The sequence below is a fragment of the Labeo rohita genome, chromosome 23, assembly GCF_022985175.1.
Source record: "Labeo rohita strain BAU-BD-2019 chromosome 23, IGBB_LRoh.1.0, whole genome shotgun sequence".
NCBI classification, from domain to species: domain Eukaryota; kingdom Metazoa; phylum Chordata; class Actinopteri; order Cypriniformes; family Cyprinidae; genus Labeo; species Labeo rohita.
This window is the reverse complement of record NC_066891.1, coordinates 18,358,790-18,381,032: the sequence shown is the minus strand read 5'-3', so window position 1 is coordinate 18,381,032 and position 22,243 is coordinate 18,358,790. Positions and strand designations below refer to the sequence as shown.

General features: G+C 36.9%; 1 protein-coding gene across 2 annotated transcripts in view; it reads left to right on the top strand.

The window, feature by feature from the left end:
• Positions 1–18,900, top strand: part of camkvl (CaM kinase-like vesicle-associated, like) — a 55,317-nt gene extending 36,417 nt beyond the window's left edge. For both annotated transcript variants that reach the window (XM_051095995.1, XM_051095994.1), the window contains 10 exons: positions 6,974–7,080; positions 7,283–7,414; positions 7,722–7,796; positions 11,029–11,167; positions 12,532–12,652; positions 12,741–12,816; positions 14,434–14,570; positions 14,684–14,762; positions 14,852–14,939; positions 16,550–18,900. In XM_051095995.1, the coding sequence (XP_050951952.1) occupies positions 6,986–7,080; positions 7,283–7,414; positions 7,722–7,796; positions 11,029–11,167; positions 12,532–12,652; positions 12,741–12,816; positions 14,434–14,570; positions 14,684–14,762; positions 14,852–14,939; positions 16,550–17,827 (2,220 nt within the window). In that variant the 5' untranslated portion in view covers positions 6,974–6,985 and the 3' untranslated portion in view covers positions 17,828–18,900. The remainder of the gene's footprint in view (positions 1–6,973; positions 7,081–7,282; positions 7,415–7,721; positions 7,797–11,028; positions 11,168–12,531; positions 12,653–12,740; positions 12,817–14,433; positions 14,571–14,683; positions 14,763–14,851; positions 14,940–16,549) is intronic.
• The last annotated feature ends 3,343 nt before the right edge of the window (positions 18,901–22,243 follow it).

Genomic DNA, 22,243 nt, shown 5'->3' with positions numbered 1-22,243 from the left:
AATGATGGAGGGAGGCATCTGTTGCAAGCTAGTCTTTGTAGAAGGCACCCCTCAAGCCCTTTGTCGCTGCCTTGTCTTTGTCTTCGTATCTTTCTTGAACTCTGTCTCCGGTGGACGCGTTGTCTTCTGCGAGCTGGGAGAATGTTCGAATGCTAATTTTGGACCCAAGGATGGGTGTGTGTATGTAAGGGGTGGGCGTGTGCAAAAATAGCCGTTATGAATATGCATGGACCCCAATTAAAACGACATACATTTTTGCCAGAACTGATCTGAGAAATCACAAGCTCTCAGACAGTAATCTTTCATCCAACCGTGTCCTATAATGGAACATTAACAAAGTGTTCCCAACAAGATTGACTTTTTCCCGCAATGCAGAGAGAAGGATGTGCGGTTCAGCATGTGTTTAACGTGCACCTGAGTCCTGTAACGCAGGTCACGCAGGTCACACACTCGTATTGAGTGCAACTAATGAGCAAGAGCTGTCCAATGTGATCCGTCGTTCCAGTGCAAGGTTCCCATCAAAAAATGCGCATCACTACCCTAATGTAAGCATGTCACCTCATGTATTTGCATCTATATCCGGAGGGAATCCACGCTTGTTGTAAATATATCTTGTCAGCACGTTCACGCCATATGGAAAGAGTGTTAAAAAGTGTCTGTAGAAGGAAAGTAGCATCTCTGGCTTAAAACGTATAACACATATATTACATTACAGTTGGGCCACAGCTAGTCATCCCCAATGACTAGTCTTATTTATTTATATTTTTTCATTTAAAAATATTTAAAACTACACTGTTTGACTTTTGGCCCTCTGGTGGTTGAGGCATAAGACTACAAAACACTTGCTGAGGAACATTGTGTTGGGCATTACATGAGTTTTGGCTTTGCTATTCTATGTGGATAAATCTGACGGTTTGAGGGGCACAATTACGTACACAGTTACTGATGATCGCCTGATCAGTCACTAACATCAAAACTCTATAATTGAAAGAGACAGTTCACACAAAATCTGTCATTAATTACTCACCCTGATGTTGTTTCAAACCCGTAAGACCTTCGTTCATCTTTGGACTCTACTTTCATGAACATGCGTTGACTAACACGGAAGAGAAAAAATAGTTGAATAAAGTCATTATTTGTTTATTTTGTGTAAAAAAATTATTCTTGTAGCTTCATAAAATTAAGGTTGAACCGCTGATGTCACGTGGACTATTTTACCGATGTCCTTACTACCTTTCTGGGCCTTGAATGTGGCAGTTGCTTTACTGTCTATGCAGGGTCAGAAAGCTCTCAGATTTCATCAAAAATATCTTAATTTGTGTTCCGAAGATGAATGAAGGTCTTACGGGTTTGGAATGACATGGTGGTGAGTAATTCATGACAGAATTTTCATTTTTTGGGATAAGCTGCTGTCAATGCTGTCATTGTTCTGACATTGTTGAAATCAGTAGTTTAAAAATAATGTTTTAAAAGTTTGGCAATGCTAGACATAATGACTACTATTTATATCAGATAATGGTGGAAACTATGACTTGGCAAGGGTATTTGTAAGCAAACAGACCAAACTAGTAAGTGGTTTAGAGATTCAAATGGTTTGGCTTTAAGATACTTCAACTGCTTTATTTCTGTGGATATGACACATGACAACAAATGATAAAAGCATGCTGTTTCTTGATAAATCTGTTCTGACATAAAATATTAATAATTATTATAGGTTTACTGTTGCGATTTAGGGTAAGGCAAAAACAGTTTGGAAGATGGTTTATGTACTCGCTCATTATTTAAATTAGTGTACACTACCAGTCAAAAGTTTTTGAACAGTAAGATTTCTTTAAAGAAGTCTCTTCCGCTCACCAAGCCTGCATTTATTTGATCCAAAGTACAGCAAAAACAGTAAAATTATAAAATATTTTTACTATTTAAAATAACTGTTTTCTATTTGAATATATTTTAAAATGTAATTTATTCCTGTGATTTCAAAACTGATTTTTTAGCATCATTACTCCAGTCACACGATTCTTCAGAAATCATTCTAATATTCTGATCTGCAGCTTAAAAACATTAATTCTTGTTAATATTATGTTGAAAACAGCTGAGTAGAATTTGTTTAGGTTTCTTTGATGAATAAAAAGTTCAGAAGAAGCATTTATCTAAAATAGAAATCTTTAATAACATTGTAAATGTCGTCATCATCACTTTTGATCAATTTAAAGCATCCTTGCTAAATAAAAGTATTAATTTCTATAATAGTATAGTGTGTAATGATACAAACATTTTTATTTCAGATAAATGCTGATCTTTGGATCTTTCTATTCATCAAAGAATCCTGAAAAAATGTACTCATCTGTTTTACATATTAATAATAATAAAAAAATGTTTCTTGAACAGCAAAATCAACATATTAGAATGATTTCTAAAGGATCAAGTGACACTGAAGACTGGAGTTTAAAATATTTAAAATATATTCATATAAAAAGCAGTTATTTTAAATAGTAAACATATTCAAAATTTTACTGTTTTTCCTGTACTGTAGATAAAATAAATGTAGGCTTGGTGAGCAAAAGAGACTTCTTTAAAAACATTAAAAATCTTCCTGTTTAAAAACTTTTGACTAGTAGTGTATATTTAAATAAAAATTAGATAATACGTGTATTATTAATTAAATGTATTGTTATAGAAGTATTTATAATAATTAAAACATTCTTATAAAAATATTTAATTCTGCTTATTTATTTGTTTACAATTGTAATTTATTTTTAAACATTTACTAATTTAAAATTGTATTTTGCTGCTGCTTAACATAGTAAAAAACCCTCTTGCTAAAGGAGGATATAGAGTGGGATTTGGTCTGGGCCAAACTCAAACCCCACAAGCTCTTCAGTTCTTTTGTATTTCAGAAGCAACGCACTACCCTCTGTGCCACAGCTCTGACATAAGTGTTGCATTTTTAAGATAGCATGTCAAGTTAAAAATAGTTTCACTTTTTGAAACACATCTGCAGAGCCATGTGTTCTCTTTCATTCTGTTGTGCCCCATCTAGTTAAAATTGAACACAAGAAGACATCTCATGTAAAGGACCCTTAGGAAATATATCTGACTGTCAAGTGAAGCCGAAACCAGAATTTTGAAAATATCCCTACTTTTCATTTGCTTTGTTATGTTCTGTTCATGGGTGAGCATGTTTTTGTTATTTGTTGCAACCTGCGCGTGCAATATTACCAAGTCAAAATTTACAACACCACAACATTGTTCCCATCTTGAAATCATTTTAATTTAGACACAAGCCCTGTGACTAGTAACATGTATAGGGTTTCATATTTTATTGATTGAAATGTGGCAATGTTCCAACAGGCCTGTCACATACAAATCATTGTGGCACAATTTCATTTTAATTGACTGTTAGAGTTGTTTGTGTGGTACCAGAAGGTAGGTAACAGAAATAGCTATGCAAATATAACAAACATGATATCTCAGAAGTACGAGTAGGAACGCCATGTTGACTTTGCCGTTGGATGAACAGCTGTCGAGCACAAGCCTGGAAGTGCCTCGATGGGTTTAATTTCTTCACTTCCTTTTCTAAGCAGACAAAACAGAGATCAAAATATTCCAGTTCATCGCTTCATATCAGATATTCAGTGTGAAAGTCCTACACAATGTTCCGGTTATGTAATATTTCGCTTGTTCCCGACCTCTCCTACTGTATCCCGACCCCTCCCTTGCGTGGATCCATGTGAGGGATTAGGGATTAGGGGCAGGAGCCGGAGCTGGATTACACAGCTAACAGACCAGTGCTCTCTCCTCTGATAAAGATGCTGTCACTCCCATCACGCTCTTCCTCAGTGATACCATCAGTCTTGAAGATATTCTTTCTCTCTGCACAGACAAACATGTTCTCTCAACCATCTGTTGAATTATTTTCACTTCAGCATTATATTTCTGATGTTGTCATTGTGTGATACATCAGATAATTCTTCAGAATGTAACCCAAAAAGAGATTTCTGTTTCTTCTCGCAAATAAAGCAGCATTTGGGTCTTTTTCTATATGACACCTTTTCACAAATGAGATGCAGTTTTAGTACAAAGATGCAAATTGTGTTCTTCGGAGTGATAACTATTAATATAAACTGGTATCTATGCATGTATTATCTTGGGTATGGGTATACACTACCAGTTAAAAGTATTTGAACAGTAAGATTTTTTAATGTGTTTTAACGAAGCCTTTTCTGCTCACCAAGCCTGCATTTATTTGTTCCAAAGTACAGAAAAAGCAGCAAAATCTGAAATATATTTACTATTTAAAATAACTGTTTTCTATTTAAATATATTTTAAAATGTAATTTATTCTAGTGATTTCAAAGCTGAATTTTTAGCATCATTACGTCAGGTTTCAGTGTCACATGATCCTTCAGAAATCATTCTTATATGTTGATTTGCTGTTAAAGAAACATTTATTATTATTATTATCATAATCAATATTTAAAACAGTCCTTTTTCATCAGGATTTTTGATGAATAGAAAGATCCAAAGATCCGCATTTATCTGAAATAAAAAAGCTTTTGTAACATTATACACTTTACCATTCAAAAGGTAAAGTGTATAATGTCAATATGTATATTTACTGTAAATTAATCACAAGCGATGATAAAGAGATTAATAATGTTACAAAAGATTTCTATTTCAGATACATGCTGTTATTCTAACCTTTTTTATTCATCAAAGAAACCTGAAAAAATTCTACTCAGCTGTTTTCAATATATTAATAATAATAAATGTTTTTTGAGCAGAAAATCAGAATATTAGTATGATTTCTGAAGGATCATGTGACTGGAGTAATGATGCTAAAAATGTAGTTTTGAAATCACAGCAATAAATTACATTTTAAAATATATTCAAATAGAAAACAGTTATTTTAAATGGTAAAATATTTCAAAATTGTACTGTTTTTGCTGTACTTTGGATCAAACAAATGCAGGCTTGGTGAGCAGAAGATACTTTTTGAAAAGACATTAAAAATCTCACTGTTCAAAAACTTTTGACTGGTAGTGTAAGTTTATGTGTGTGCATGTGTTTGACAATTTTATGTAATGTTGCTTTTTCAATAAGAAGAAAAGCATGCAATCTAATATTTTTATGCAAGTATTATGCAAGTACAAATAGTTATATGAAAAATATAAGTTTATTATTAGCTAAAAACTTACATTTGGTCTCAAACTAGTAAATGACAGCTTAAAGGGATAGTTCATCCAAAAATGAAAATTCTGTCATTAATTACTCTCCCTCATGTCATTCCAAACCTGTAAGACCTTTGTTCATCTTCAAAACACAAATTAGGATATTTTTATGAAATCTGAGAGCCTTTTGACCAGGGGTGGTTTTAGGGTGAGTGGATATCTAGTGCTTAGCCCAAACGTCCTTCAGATAAAATGTTTAAAAGTTATATAGGTTAAGTGGCTTAATTTTTTTAAGGAACAAGTATAATTGAACACGCAGGGCTCTACATATATTTTTAAGAAGCTCCTGTATGCATGTAGACTGCACTTACAAATTGCATAAATAATATTATGAGATTAATGTTTTAAATATAAAATTTAGAACACAGAAATATGAAATGACCGAAAAAATAGAAAGACATTTTTAAATGTGAGATTCAAAAACGAAGTAAGACACTGTTTTTATGAATGGGTCAGTGAATCAGTGATTCACAAATGCGTTCAAAAAACGCAAATTCATTCAGTACAGAAACACCGCAGTGTGCAGAGAGGCACAACATTGCTTTGCTCAGAACTACAGCAAAAAGACAGTATTTTCTCTACGCTATAAATCCCTTCATAATAACTTATTTTGTATCGAATTGTTGCCCTGACACTTAGTCTTCCACTGACCATGCAAAATGCTGATGACAAGTTCAAGGCCCAGAAAGGTAGTAAGGACATCATTAAAATCGTCCATGTGACATCAGTGGTTCAACTGTAATTTTACAAAGCTAGGAGAATAAATTTATTCTGCAATTTATTCTCTTCCGTGTCAGTCTCATAGCTATATAAAATTAAGGTTGAACCACTGATGTCACATGGACTATTTTAACAATGTCCTTACTACCTCTCTTGCACTTGAACGTGTCAGTTGCGTTGCTGTCTACGCAGGCTCAGAAAGCTTTCGGATTCTATTATAATATCTTAATTTGTGTTCTGAATATATACAAAGGTCTTACAGGTTTGGAACGGCATGAGGGTGAGTAATTAATAACAGAATTTTCATTTTTGGGTGAACTATCCCTTTAATCTAGCCAAAATCCTGCAAACCTGTGACTTACAATCCTGTGATACATTTTCAGTTTTATTGTTAATAATGAAATCACACAAATCAGGATTTTAAGCTGCATTCAGACATGCCCTAAATTTTAAAAGGATTGAAAAACAACTGTAAAACCCATAGGAAATGAATGGGAAATAGCTCATATATTTAGTCAGACTTCCTTAAAAACATTTTCTGAGGCCTAAACATCTCCTTTTACTGACAGTTTGTTGAACATTAAAAAAATCTGAGTTTCTAAGACTTTCCAAATCTGTTTTGTACCCCTTGTTCCATTAAGTGCCCTATAATCAGTGGGCCTTATTCATTAAACACAAGCAGAATTAATTTCTGTGTAGCAAATTGTCAGATTCCATCCAATGGGTCGATTTATGAAGAAATGTTTCACAAGAATGTTTTACACAGAGATTGTTCTGCACATGTTGGATGAACAATTCCCAGTATCTCCAGTTGATGTTCCAAAAATGCTGTGTTTTAACAAAAAAAAAACTCTTTTCAGTCATGTTGAAACAGCATTCAGTAGCATTTCGCAATTTCTGTGTGGAACCTGTCATGGTGAGGCTAGTTTGTGAAGACACATGCTCCTCTAGAGTGAATGACATTAGTTTTATTGAGATTGATGGCTGTATGCGTATGTGTGCGCTTGTTCTCCTCTGGACAGGTGGATGCTGTCATGCCATTTGGGTGCCTTGCTCTGCGAGATGGGCGGACATACAACAGCCTGTCAGACATTACTGACAAATACGAGATTGGACAGGTCCTCAAGGCGTGAGTGTGCATAGATCTGCCATTATAGCCTTAAGAAAGCCAATCCATCAATTACAGACACGTGATCTCGTTAAACATTCATTTAAGATGCATTTCGCCCAATAGAGAGTTGTTTGTCACAGCAGTGTGCTTATTAAAAACAACCATAAGGAATATTTATTACAGCATAAAGCGCAGCATTCAGTATGATTTCTCTTTGCAGCAAAGAATTTTGCGAGCTGTGCCTGGTAAAGGAACGACAGACGGACAAGGTCTATGTGTGCAAGAAATTCCTCAAGAAGGATGGCAGGAAAGTGCGGAAGGCAGCCAAGAACGAGATCATGATCTTGAAAATGTACGTGGTGACTCAAAACATCAACAGATGATGTAGGGTTTTGTGAGAGTGCTGATCTGAGAGGACAAAGAGAAAATTTAAAGGGATAGTTCACCCAGAAATCAAAAATTCTGCCCTCGTGTCATTTCGAAACAAATTTCCTTTAAACTGTAGAAGGGTGAACTATTCCTTTAAGGATGCAGATGCTGTCTGTATCACACTTCGGGTGATTATTTCTGTCCTCTATCACTCTTTTTGAAGCACTTTTCTCTATTTAATGTGAGATAAAGAAGCTATTCAGCTTTTTGCTGTGATGTTTTTATTCCAGGGTCAAACACCCAAACATCCTGCAGCTGATTGATGCATTCGAGACCAGGAAAGAGTTCTTCATCATACAAGAGCTGTAAGTCTGACCTCCGTTTTGCCGTGATCAGTCATGTTCCCTTCCCAGTGTCATTCAGTAGGCCAAGGACAAATCTCTCTACTTCAGAACATCACTTCGGAAAATGCACTTCTTCTGTCTCCGCTCCTCATGCAAATATCCACATCTAGCCAGAGCTAAAATCTATTAAAACCCTGTCATCTGCTTTTGCATGAATGACATTGACATGCTATTAAAGCTATTAAGATTACAGTAATGAGTGACTAAAATAGAAAATGTAGTTTCTGGACATTTAATCATTTACTGTTTCCATTTGGATCTTAAATGAGAAGTCCACATCCAGAAGAAAAATTTACAGATAATTTACTCACCTTGTTGTCATCCAAGATGTTCATGTCTTTCTTTCTTCAGTCAATAAGAAATTGTTTCTTGAGGAAAACATTCCCAGATTTTTTCCATATAGTGGACTTCAATGGTGCTCACAAGTTTGAACTTCCAAAATCCCAGCCGAGGAACAAGGGTCTTATGTAGTGAAACGATCTGTCATTTTTTAAACAAATTGACAATTTATTTACTTTTTAACCTCAAAAACATTCATCTTGTCTCATTTCTGCAACGCGCATGCGCAGTCTGTGTAATCCGGTTCAATACAGTTAGGATATGTTGAAAAACTACCATCTTGTTTTCTTCTTCAACATCAAAATCGTCCTACATCGCTGTTTCATCTTTTTTTTGTAAAGGAAGTTTAATCTTCACTGCATGTTCACTTGCAGTGTTAACACTGGGTCGGTACTTCTGCAGCGATGTAGGATGATTTTGAAGATGGGAAAGAAAATGAGATGGGAGTATTTTGACATGCCCTAACTGTATTGACCATATTGAACTGTAAAAAAACAGAGTTCACGCAGATTTAGACAAGACGAGCATATGAGGTTAAATAGTATATAAATTGTCAATATGACCGATTGTTTTGCTAGATAAGACCCTTCTTCCTTGGATGGGATCAGAGCCATTTGAAGCTGCATTTAAACTGCATTTTTGAAGTTCAAACTTGGGGGCACCATAGAAGTCCACTATATGGAGAAAAATTCGGGAATGTTTTCCTCAGGAAACATAATTTCTTATCGACTGAAGAAAGTAAGACATGAACATCTTAGATGACAAGGGGGTGAGTAAATTATCTGTAAATTTTTATTCTGGAAGTGGACTTCTCCTTTAAAGGGGATATCGGATGCAAAATTCACTTTTACATGGTGTTTGCATATAAATGTGTCTTGGCAGTGTGTGGACACCACCACCCTACAATGATAAACATCCAATCACTTTTTTTATCCCCCAAAAACCTTTTAAAGTTGAGGCTCTTAATTATCAAGTTATTTAGATTTTCTGGCCAATAAGACATCATACTGCTGACCCCGCCCATAACTGCTGACAGACTGTCCTGTGTTAGCATATTTTCACCCTCAGCCAATTGTACGCTCAGAAGTTTACTTCCAGAACAAAAATTTACAGATAATGTACTAACCCCCTTGTCATCCAAGATGTTCATGCCTTTCTTTCTTAAGTCGTAAAGAAATTATGTTTTTTAATGAAAGCTTTTTAGGAATTATCTCCATATAGTGGACTTCAATGGTGCCCGTGAGTTTGAACATCCAAAATGCAGTTTCAGTGCAGCTTCAAAGGGCTCTATCCCAGCCAAAGAGTAAGGGTCTTATTTAGCAAAACGATCTGTCATTTATATACCTAACTAATTTTTAAACCTCAAATGCTTGTCATGTCTTGCTCTGTGATGCGCATGTAAACTCTGTGTAATGCGGGTCAATACAGTTAGGATAGGTCGAAAAACTCCCATCTCATTTTCTCCTCCAACTTCAAAATCATCCTGCATCTGTGTTTTACCTTTTTTTTGTAAAGGGCATTTGACCTTCTTTACATTTTCACATTGTAAACACTGGGTCGGTACTTCTGCAGCGATACAGGATTTTACAGTTAAAGGAGAAAATGAGATGGGAGTGAGTTGTTTTACCAACTATTGAGGAATTTTATCCAAAGTATTTTGCCAGCATTTCATGAAGACCCAAAAGAATCATACCAACTTGTGGAAAATGGGCATCTGATGTCTCCTTTAAAGGTCCTGTTATATTTATCTTGCAGGATGCTGGTTGCAAATCTAGCATTCTGCAAATAAATTGGTGGCAATTACACTGAATTAGAGATGCATATAGGTACAGAATTACATATAGAAAGCACATATAAAAGTAGTCCTACATATGTAATGTGATCTGGAAAAAAACAGATGTTGTGCTGGGACTTTTTTTAGGAAATTCTAAAAATAGGTTGAATGTCAAAATTTTTTGTCAAAATTAAGTTTTCCTTGAAATATTATTCTATAACATCTTGTCTATCATCTCTGAAAATGTCTTGGCAAAATTCACTTGCGATTTATTGCAGCAAGCAAAAATGACTGTCTTTCTCTTATGTTAAAGGAACACTCTACTTTTTTTGAAAATAGGCTCATTTTCCAACTCCCCTAGCGTTAAACAGTTGAGTTTTACCGTTTTCAAATCTATTCGGTGGCATTTTTAGCATAGCTTAGCATAGATCATTAAATCCGATTAGACCCTTTGCATCTCGCTCCGAAGACAGTTTGTTATATGCACAGTGCGCAAACAGTTGCGCAGCGCTGGCTTTTCTAAATGTAAAAGGTACACTACTCGTGCTATCTAAACATACAAGGGGTGATCAAAAGTTCAGAGACTATGCCCATGATAAACAATGGAAAACAGAAGTTAGTCTGTTTGTGTAATGATGCAGTATAGCGCTCCTGACTTGACAGACAGCTCTCGCTAAACCCGTGAACTGAAACTGAAACTGTCTTAAATTTTAAATCCGTTTTTCTCAAAATTCCATTTCTGAAAATCATAGCTATCAGCCAACTTAAGATAGCCATAACTTTTGTTACGTTCAACAGTTTTGGAAAGGGCTGCTTTCATATGATATCAAAACCTTAAAAACCTAAAATTTCACCACGTGTTGGGATTTCCTAGATCGCATCACATATTATGATATAATATGTTAACATCTACATTTTAAATAGAATTTCATATTTGCACAAGGCCACATTTAATCAGAGGTCCTGCGAATAATCCACCCACAGCTTAAGTGTAAATAAGCAACCTTACTGCTGATTAAATAGAAATTAAATAGGAATTAGCTCTACAAACATATTCAGATCTACCTCTGTTTGTGACAGGGCCACAGGTGGAGATGTGTTCGATTGGATCTTAGACCAGGGGAACTACACCGAGAGAGATGCCGCCAATGTGATCCGTCAGGTCTTAGAAGCAGTGGCCTACCTTCACTCCCTCAACATAGTCCACAGAAACTTAAAGGTGAGTTTGCAATATTAATATGATATTAATTATTAATCAATGAAAAGTACTTACGTGCAGTCAGTATGCGTTATTTATAATACAATAATGGAGTGCAACAATGTATGCATTAAGTGGAATGCAGCTGGGCTGATATATGTGATATATATCATCTGAAGCTGAATACATAAGCTCTCCATTGATATAAGATTTGTTAGGATAGGAAAATAATTATCGAAATACAACTATTTGAATATCTGGAATCTGGAATCTAAATATTGAGGAAATCACCTTTAAAGTTCTCAAAAAGAAGTTCTTAGCAATGCATAATACTAATCAAAAATTAAGTTTTGATATACGGTAGGAAATTTATAAAATATCTTCATGGAACATGATCTATACTTAACCTGATCATTATCCTGATGATTTTTAGCATTAAAGAAAAATCAATAATTTTGACCCATACAATGTATTTTTGGCTATTGTTATAAATATACGTATATATATATGTGGTCCAGGGTCACATTTGTACTTTAAACATAAACATATAAAACTGAAAAGATAGTTCATTTGTGATGCTGCCTTTCATTTTTGCACATTAATACAAAGAAACAGTCTGAATATGAGATCATAAGACTGTAACTCAGTGTTAACACGTGTTGATGTGTATGTTTGTGCTGGGGATGATTTTGTCCGCTGAGTATTAAATGATAATCAGTTATATTAATCAAACGCCTTGTCCTCTTTGACTCATAACACTGTACATCTGTAATATTGCAGGTGCTCCCTGTGGGTGTCATTAATGTTCAAAACAAATATGAAAGTAATAAACACTATTGCCACCTCCTGTGGTTCTAACGCTTCATGCTAAAGTCATTAAGGTTATGATGCTGTTTGTCATGAAACAAGATGTGTTTGTAGTGCCCTCTAGTGTACGGCAGCAACACGCTGTGCACAATATTAGCATCAGACATAGTCTGTTACATGTATATGTGGATCTCATTTGCTCAAAGCTCATTCTTGTCACTCATGCATAATTCTCCAGGGCGTTTTTAGATATAGCTTTGATGTTTTTTCTGTTGAAGCTTGTGCTTGAAATATCACAAACTGAGTGAGATTCATATATTATACATAGTAGGTTAGCTGTGTTTTCAGATTTATCTTCTAAAGACAAAACTCATTTTTCACATTGAGAGTGGGTGAAGGGTGTGTCCTGTCTGGTCTCTACTGGCCTGCTATAAGACGAATATCAACATTATTTGGGACACAGCGACCTCTTATTCAGTCATACTTTGGCTTAATGCCATGTCTTTCCTACTATCATTAGTGATATATTAAAGTATTGATTTTTTTTTGTTTCGTTTGGCCTTTTTCTGTCATTTCAGCTGGAGAACTTGATGTACTATAGAGAGAGTAACCACAACAAGGTCGTTTTGCGGGATTTCTACCTGTCCAGGTTTGAGAATGGCTCGATCACCGAGCCCTGCGGGACACCTGAGTACCTAGGTATTGATTTATCACATGATCTCTTTGTTTATCTATACTAGAATGTGAAGCACTAACCTTCACATCTGTTTCTCGTATTTCTTGTCAGCCCCTGAAGTGGTGGCTCGTCATCGCTATGGAAGACCAGTCGATTGTTGGGCGGTGGGGGTCATTATGTACATACTGTAAGTTGGTGTTGGATACACTCTGTTGAGATTCAGTTTGTTTGTCAGCGATTTTTTATTTTCTTTTTATGTTCTGTTGTTCGGTTTTCTGCTTTCTGAAAACTTAAAAATTAAAATTAAACCCAAAAATTTAAATTCTGTCAAAATTACTCACCCTCATGTTGTTCCAAACCTGTAAGACCTTCGTTCATCTTCAGAACACAAATAAAGATATTTTAAGATAATCTGAGAGCTTTCTGACTCTTCATAGACAGCTAGGGTCCTTCCACGTTCAAGGCCCAGAAAGGTACTACATCAGCAGCACTACACGCATGCATTGTTTACGTGCAGAGGAAAGGATGTGCATTATGGAGGCAGAGGGTGACTCAGGAGAGAAGAAATGTTAAATAAAGTTGTTCTTTTTGTTTTGTTTTGTTTTTTTTACGCACAAAAAGTATTAAAAAGTTGAAAAATTACAGTTGAAGCACAGATGTCACATGGACTATTTTATCAATATTCTTGGTATCTTGTGGAGCCTTGAAGATGGAAAGACCCATGTTGTCTATGGAGAGTCAGAAAGCTCTCGGATTTCATCAAAAATACCTTAATTTGTGTTCTAAAGATGAAAAAAGGTCTTATGGGTTTGGAACGACATGAGGGTGAGTAATTAATGACAGAATTTTCATTTTTCGGTGAACTGTCTCTTTAATTTTGAACATTTTTCACTTTTTCACTCAGTTTCAAAACGCACATTGTTCCAAAACATTTACCATTTATTTGCCTATAGTTTTACACAGTATCCGTATCTGTATTTAAAATGCTTGTGTAAATTCCTCTGGAATCCCATTTCTACCACTGAATAAAAAAAGGGTAATTGCAAGTTTTTGTCTTATAATTCTAATTTTTTTCTCACAATTGCAAAGTTAAATTGTTTCAATTGCAATTAAAAGTTTACATCTCACAATTCTTAATTTTTTCTCAGAATTGTGAGATATAAACTCGCAGTTGTGAGTTACAAAGTCAGTACTGTGTGATATAAACTCACATTTCTTAGGAATAAAGTCAGAATTTCCAGATATAAACTCACAATTCTGACTTTTTTCCCCAATTGCGAGTTAAGTCAGAATTGTGCGATATAAACTTGTAATTCTGAGAAATAAAGTCAGAATTTCGAGATATAAACTCACAATTCTGACTTTTTTCACCAATTGCGAGTGAAGTCAGAATTGTGTGATATAAACTTGTAATTCTGAGAAATAAAGTCAGAATTTCGAGATATAAACTCACAATTCTGACTTTTTTCACCAATTGCGAGTTAAGTCAGAATTGTGAGAATATAAACTTGCAATTCTGAGAACATAACAGTCTTTTTCCCCCCTTGGAATTGGACTTTATAGCTTGCAATCGCATCTTTTTATCTCACAATTCTGAATTGTGAGAAAAAAGTCATAATTGCAACATACAAACTCACATTTGCGAGAAAAAAATTAGAATTACCTTTTTTTTATTTATTTTTTTTTTTATTCAGTGGCATAAACAGGCTTCTATAAATCCCAGTAGATCTGCAGCATATACGTATTAATGGATTGAACACAACAGAATACAACATAATACAAATCATATAAATCTCATTTGTAGGTTGTCTGGAAATCCTCCGTTCTATGATGAAACTGAGGAGGAGAACACTGACATGCACAACCGGATAATCTTCTGCCGCATTGTTGCTGGAGAATTTGAATTTGATTCACCATACTGGGATGAAATTTCCCCTGCTGGTACTAATATCAGGATCTGATAAGTTCCTGATCTGATCAAAACTAGTAATAATTATAATGTTCTTTTTTATGTTTTTGATGCTTAATCTCAGACTCCCTTTAATGTCATACAGCAAAAGAGCTGGTCTGCAGACTTATGGAGGTGGACCCAATGCTGAGAATTACTGCACAAGACGCACTTTCGCATGCATGGTAAGACTATATACAAACAAACAAACTCAAACACAAATTTGCTTTTTTCAGAGACAACACATCAACTTAATGTTTTGAATCTTTGCCAGGATTGCTGGAAATGGGGCTTCAGAAAAGAATCTGAAGGAAGGAGTCTGTGCTCAATTTGAGAAAAACTTTGCAAAGGCCAAATGGCGGGTAAGAGGACTCTACTATCACACATGACAGTCATGTACAACTTGCCAGAAACCTCTAATGATTGTATTAATCACTCTTCTAAAAAACAGCACAATAAATAGTACGGCTGTGAGGGTAAATTGTTGCATCGCAAATCATGGAATGATTCCGAGATTTTCCGAATGCATCACAGTTCTCTCTGGAAATGATTCTGGGCTTAGTTTTTAACAGCAGATGCCACTCTAATCTAGTTTTTTAACCACACTCAAAAGCTCACAAAGAAAACTGCTGAAGAGCGCTTGTGCGTTCAGTTGAGTTATAGAATTGCACCTTGTCTCACAATGCTTTACGATGCAAGATTAATGTAAACACATCCCACTGTGAACACCCTTGTAATTCGCTTCAACCTTTTTGAACATCATGAATGATTATTGTAGGTTCAAGTGTGTGTAAGGAATAGAAAGCAAGCAGAGTATTGCAGTTTCTAAAACATGCAGTGCCATCTGCTGTTAAAAACAAAGCTTAGAATCGATTCGAGAAAGAATCGCGATGCATTCAGAAAATCTCAGAATCAATGCATAATCATTTCTCGATTCGCACTGCATCAAAACGATCTTCCCAGCCCTAATAAATAGTAGGATAATGGATAAGGACAGTAACTGTAAAGATAGTAATACCAAATAAAGCTGTTGTTTACTAAAGGTTCTGATGGTTATTACATTAACGTTTGCTTTTTCCTTGCATGTGATACCCAGGAGTTAAAGGTACTGTTGATATTCGCGGGGCAGCCCAGAGGCAGAGATTCTTTTCTCTGTATAACAATCTTTGACTTGGGCCCTCATATTTCCTTTAGCATCATACCTAGCGTACAATAATACATGGCTACTGTGTGTCATGGCCTGGCCTGATTTTTCAAGCAGTGATCATTCAGGAAATATGTAGTTCAAGTCTGATTGTTGGAAAGACTCTCGCTGTACTTAAGCCTCCCTGTATCTGCACACCAGTAACTAACAAATTTATCACTGCCCAGCTGGTCCCATGTGCATTCAGTCATATGCCGTCTGGCTTTTACTCACAGTGTCCTCAATATTCCAGTTTGAATTCCAGTTCATTCAGGCAAATCTCCAGATTAAATATTCATTGTAGTGTCACATGTATGTGTACGAACAGTTGTCCCTGTGTTTGTGTGTGTGCCAGGAAGGACCAAAGTGGTCCTTTTGAAAAGAGAGAGAGAGAGAGACGGCAAAGTGATTTGTCCTCAGATGACTTACCGTGGCCCTGATTCATTAATTCACATCATGCTTTTGTCGACACATACATACCAAAAACATTTCATGTAGATCAGCAACCAGTAACAAACACAAATGAGCCAAAATGGCGTAATTTTCAGCTGTAATTTGTACTTGTTAACATGCTAAAAAAAACTGCTGTTTCCATATGCTTAAAAAAAGAGACGCCTCCCCGAAAAATGCCCATCTCCAATGTGTTTGTCTCATGAAGCGATAGAGATGGAAAACCAAAGACTGCCACGCTGTTAACAATGCATTTCACCTCCATAGCAAAGAAGACCTCATGTTACTTTATGACTGACTAGGCACTAAGTGTTTGGTATTTCTTCATTTCACTTTCAGAAAGCGATTCGTGTTACCACATTCATGCAGCGACTCCGAGCCACTGACATGGGATCCTCTGATGGGGCAGTTGAAGGCCAGGGCGAAGGGGTCGGAGCGGATGGATTAGATGGCAAGGGGATACAAACAGACGTTTCAACTGCAAGCATGTCCCATGAGGTGTCCGTCGAAAACAGACCTGTGGAGAACCAAGAAGAGGAGAAACCAAGACACCTAAAAGCAGAAGAGAAAGAAGCAGATACCCTTGTCAAGTCAAACAGCTCTGTAAAAGTCCAAGCGCATGAGCCGAACAAGAAAGAGACTCCCGAAGGCACTTCTGAAAGAGCGAGCCAGAAACCAGCACCCAGCCAACCTATCAAGACCTCAGACAACCAAGAGAACAATGTCCCCAAGGATCCAGAGTCCACAACTGTTGGCAGCGTTGAGAAGAAATCACCTTTCCCCGACACTCCAAATCGACGCAAAATGGCCGCCAATCTCTCGATGGATCAAGGTTCATGTTCTGATGCCAAAACCAGTACCGTTTCAGCGGGAAAAGAGGCACCTCTTAAATCAGAAGACAAAAAAGACACAGTCCATGATATGGCCGCAGGTAGCTGGTGTCAAACACAGCTCCCAGAAGCAGTTGCAGAGAGGCCACCGGAAGTAGGGGCGACTTGCGAGGTCAATCCTAAGAACCGAGAGTTGAAGAAAGGGCGAGCGGACAAGGGTAGCCAGTCGGTGAAAAACATCCAGTGTACATATGCAGGATTGGGGTCTTCAACGGTATTTGAGCAGGAGCTCCAAGAGATGGTCCATGGTGCATCAGGGTACGGTAGCCCGTATTGTCCAACCTACTCTGTCGGACAGTACGGTGGTCTCGATCCCGCAAGTGGAGCCAGTGCGGATTGGCAAATGGATTGTGTGATTGAACAAATTGAGAAGCAGATGGCTGCTGTGTTGGAGAAGATCGAAGGGGATATGCCTTCGTTGCTGGAACAGATCAGCGACCATCCTGAGACCCTTCCGAGAGCAAAGAGTGCCAGCTCTTCGCCTTCACCCCGACCTCGCTCGTACCATCATTCGACCCCACCGCCCCTTCCCACCACACCTCGCCCTGCAATGCCGTCTCTACCACACCTGACTATCCCACCTCCTTCGTACCCACCACCTTCCCCACCCAGTCACATCCAGGGTCACAGCCATCCAACTATGGATGAGGGTAACAGTGATGGGCAGAAGTCTACAAAGCGGTCTGGCCAATCACCAAGGGGAAGTTTGTCAGGAAAAGGGATGTAAATATGCTAAAAAGAAGGGGAAAGTAGGTACGCCATGTAACATAAAAATCTTTGGGATATGGATCCATGAGTACAGCATAGTTTTGGGGCTGTACAGTGATCTTTGGGCTCCAATGCAATGAGCCTTGTTATTGATTGTATGTGACAGATAAGAAGCTTTTTTTAATGTGTACAGAGGAAGGTAACTGAGCAAACTGAAATAGGGGTACACTATTTTGTATTATTAGAGAAAACAGTTAAGGTTATCCCAATATAAATGGTTGTAAATGGTTCTGCTCTACGCTACAAAGTCATAGCAAACACTATTATGTTTCCTAACGATTTCAGAATTATAATGTAGAGTCTGTGGAGAGTTTGGATACAAGAGTTTATATATCCTGAATAATTCACCTTTAAAGAAACTTGTTTTCTTAAAACAAGTTAGTACCCTGCTTTGTTTTTTTTTTGTTCTTGTTTTTTTTTTTGAGAACCGCTGCACATTTGCTCTTCACCAGGTACTGACTTTGAAGGGTGTTATAATTTTTGTCACTTCATCCATCTTGGATTTTTGCTCTGAGATAGTGAAGTTGAAGCAGTGCATCTGTGTACTCTCATCAATCATTTACCTTCTGTAATATTTCCAATAAGACTATTTCATTTATCTTTCTTATTGTATATTCTCGCATTGTACAGCAGTTTCTATACGTCTCTGCCAAACATGACAGTCTTTCATTGATTGAGAATAATAATGCTCAGAGGGCGAGAATTGATCGTAACTTCGAGACTACTTTACAACTATATTCTCTTTCCTGGCCTTTTTTTCACTGTTGTATGTGTCCATCTATGTGTTTGTTTGATTCTCATTCTCTATTTTCTCAATTTATGATGCGTACTAGTATATCTTTACATTGTATAGTACTTTTGCTAATATATCCTAAAGTAAGCTCTAATGTCTATATGTAAAGTCCTCGCAAATGTCTGTGAATTGTAACTGTGGCTTCCACCTCCCTGATTATTATATAGATTTTGGTGATGTGAATATTATTCCAAGTTATTTTTTGCACTCTCTACACGACTATTTCAATAAAACTCAGATCAAACCATGTTGTTTTAAAGCCTTTTCTTTTGGCATGATCTGTATAAAATGATAATAGTAAAAAATACCGCAAAATAACATTGCATCAAATATGCTAAATTTGCTTAAAATACATTGTGAAAGGGCTCCACAGACACTTGCCAACTAACAAATTTGCAACCCTAAATTACAGATGATTACTTTGTTAATATAAGAAATTAGAACACTGACTGTTTTATTTTCACTTTTCTCAAGATTGTCTTTAGTCCATCAGTTTAATAAGCAGTCACTAGTTCATGCACTTCTTAGCACTTTCTTGTCAATCACAGATATACTACTATCCATGTTAATTCTTTAATGCAAGGATGCCTATGGGTGAAACTTTTGGTTCATTTGCAGCTAATAACGAGAAGAATAACAACGTGCAGTAAGCGGTAAAACTGTTTGCACTACAAGCCAGTGTGTTCATAATGAAGATAATACATTAAAATAACATGGTAAGACAAGCCGTTTTTTGTAAAGCTAAAAATAGCTGGACGTGGATGAGACCGGAAGCCAGATCCATAAAATTTACAAATGGCCACGTTGGCAAAAAAGGTGGATACTTGTACTCTGCTTATTTTTTCTAGTGAACAACACTTTCAACACATGCCTTCTAAATGCATTGTTACTGTCTGCTACAGTTACAATTAACTACTTTTTACTACAACACAATGTATTATACTTCAGGAGTTCCTTAGAGCTCCTATCCCATTACTTAAATCATTGTTTAACAGATTTCCCAATCTTTATATCATTTACCTTGGTGTCTACATACCCCTGTTTGCACAGTCTATTGTCTGTATTGTCAACATCCTGAAATCTGAGCTTTTTCTTAAGTTCTCAATGCCAAGAAAACCCTGTGTAAGCTTTGAAAATGACAAAAAGCCAGTTGACATGAAATACTTTTGAATCATGACATGCCACGCGGTGAAACGCTACAGCCATCTTAAATGATTTTATTTGCATTTTAAATGCATTATAGTTGGTTTGGTCAAATACCTGGATGCGCAGCCATATTGGAAATATGCTGATGTAAATAACAGCTGGATTGCACAGTTAATCTACTACTGAATATGTTCTTCTGCTGATTTATGCTGTCTAAACTACAATAAATAAATAAATAAATGTGTGGAAGCTGCTATAGAGAAGGACTTAGTAAGCAGGAAAGGGTGCAATATTTTGACGAACTAAAGTTAATAGGTGGTAAAGATACATAAAAGCAGTATTAATTAAGATATTAGCCTAATATTTCACCTACCTGACTGGAAATCATAAGATAAAAAATGAATGTTGTCAAGATTCTTGCCCTGGAAATCCTGGTTCAGTTTGGCCAACCACAAACGCCTTTTGTTCCTCAGACAGTTTCCTGCACTCTTCTTCTGGATTTGTTATAACATTTGGCAGCAAATAGCTCTCTAAATGTTTTTCCCAGTCCAGCTGATTCGTACAGCCCAAAACATGACAATAAGTGACCATTTTCAGCAACAATAATAAGCCAAATATGCGAGTTTCCTTCAGTTCAGTGGCCTTGTCTACGTTCAGTGCTGCCAGTATGGCCGACTGATGACGCGATTTTTATTACGCGCGTAGTTTTAATAATCTCATACTAATTTAAAGTCTTTGTTACTGGAGAATTTTCACTGTGTGACAATTTCAAACGAACCAGTAAACTGCTATCATTTCGAAATAGTACAATATACAATCTCGTATACCTGTTAATATAAATTTTAACTCGAAATATTGATGTGTATTAAAAAAAAAAAAACTCATGTTCTGCCTAAAAGCAACTTAACACTCATTTAAACGCATAAAAACGACATCTCCCAGGGTGCATCGCGCAACCCAAGCTTTGGACGAGTCTATTTTATAAATCAGTGGGGGGGATAGCAATGGTAAAATAATGGTTTCGACAAACTATATAAATTTTTTTCGTTATTACCCAATTGCGTTTATTGTAAAATAGTTTTCGGAACCATTAACATTTGACCACGGATGCATCTGATGTATATGACGGTTTAATATTACCACGAGCTTGTGTTATTTCCCTGTATCTTGAATAGTAGCACAGTCTCAACTCAAACTCTGCACATGTTGGTTCTACGCTCATGAACTGAAGAATACTTGCTGAACTGTTAACGGTGCAGGGAATAGCCGGTCAGGCAACCGTCCAGCCTCCCCTCACACTGGAAAGTCACGGAGCTCCCGCCACTTCCAGGGATAAAGTTACAGAAACGGTTTGATTTGACCTTTTTGTTGTTTATCTTTCGCCCGCGAGGTATTTCTGTATTCAGTACCGTGGAGAGGCCAAGTAATATCGGATGTGGTGAGTTCTGCATACTTATGTGCCTAGCTAATGCTAACTAGCTAACGTGTCCACAAGAACACAGTTACAGCTAGCCAAAGCCAAGTTTTTACCGCTGAAGTCAGCTAGCCAAGGCGCAACAAATTGCCTGTAAATTTCAACTGGCCACTTTGGAAACAACCAGCTAACGGCATGCGCGAGACAATGCGCTCCATGCGCGCATCACGAGCTGGGGATAAAAGAAACCAACTCATCCTTGCGGAAAAGTTGGCTAGTTCTCCCGTCATATGGTTCGGGTTATTTTTCAGAATTCCTTCATGCTCTGCAAGAAGGTTGAGCTAAGCTAACAAGCTTCGTTTTTGCAGGCTAACGTTGTCGCGAAACGTCCTCGCATCGTTTCCCAGAAAGCTAGCCTGGAAAGATAGCGAGATAATCTGACTGTCCACATATCTGCACAACTGCACAACAGTTTTTTAAAAGTACCTCATGATTCACCTAGGAAAAATAGACCAAATACTGAATCAAACTTGTCAAGCATGTGGGGTACCCGGTCATTGCTTTGCTTCTCCGCTTAGATCATCAAACCTCAACCTGTTTATGTAACCCTGTGCATTGTTAGCATCGATTTGCTAGAATGTAAACTGCAGCTTCTTCAAATCCCACGATCCCTCTTTAGTACGCATGCAACTTGCAGTGTGAAACTCATCTTAAGATGGTGTTTTGCAGCGAGCTAACTGGCTCACTCGGACTGTGAGGTTTTGACTATCAAGTGCAGGTGCGTGAGCGGCAGAATGATGCGATGCGTTGGGGGTTGTTGACATTATTTGTACCTGCTGTAAAGGTAACTCACACAGGGGACATTTGCTTCTTGTATGCACCATATGCGAGAATAAGCGGCCCACTTGGGCCTTTGTCACAAGTATCACCCCATCCCCCAACGCTTATTCCTCTCATTTACAAGAAAGCCCATGCCTAACCCCTCATTTTAGCAGTCAGAGGCACAGTTTTACATGGATTGT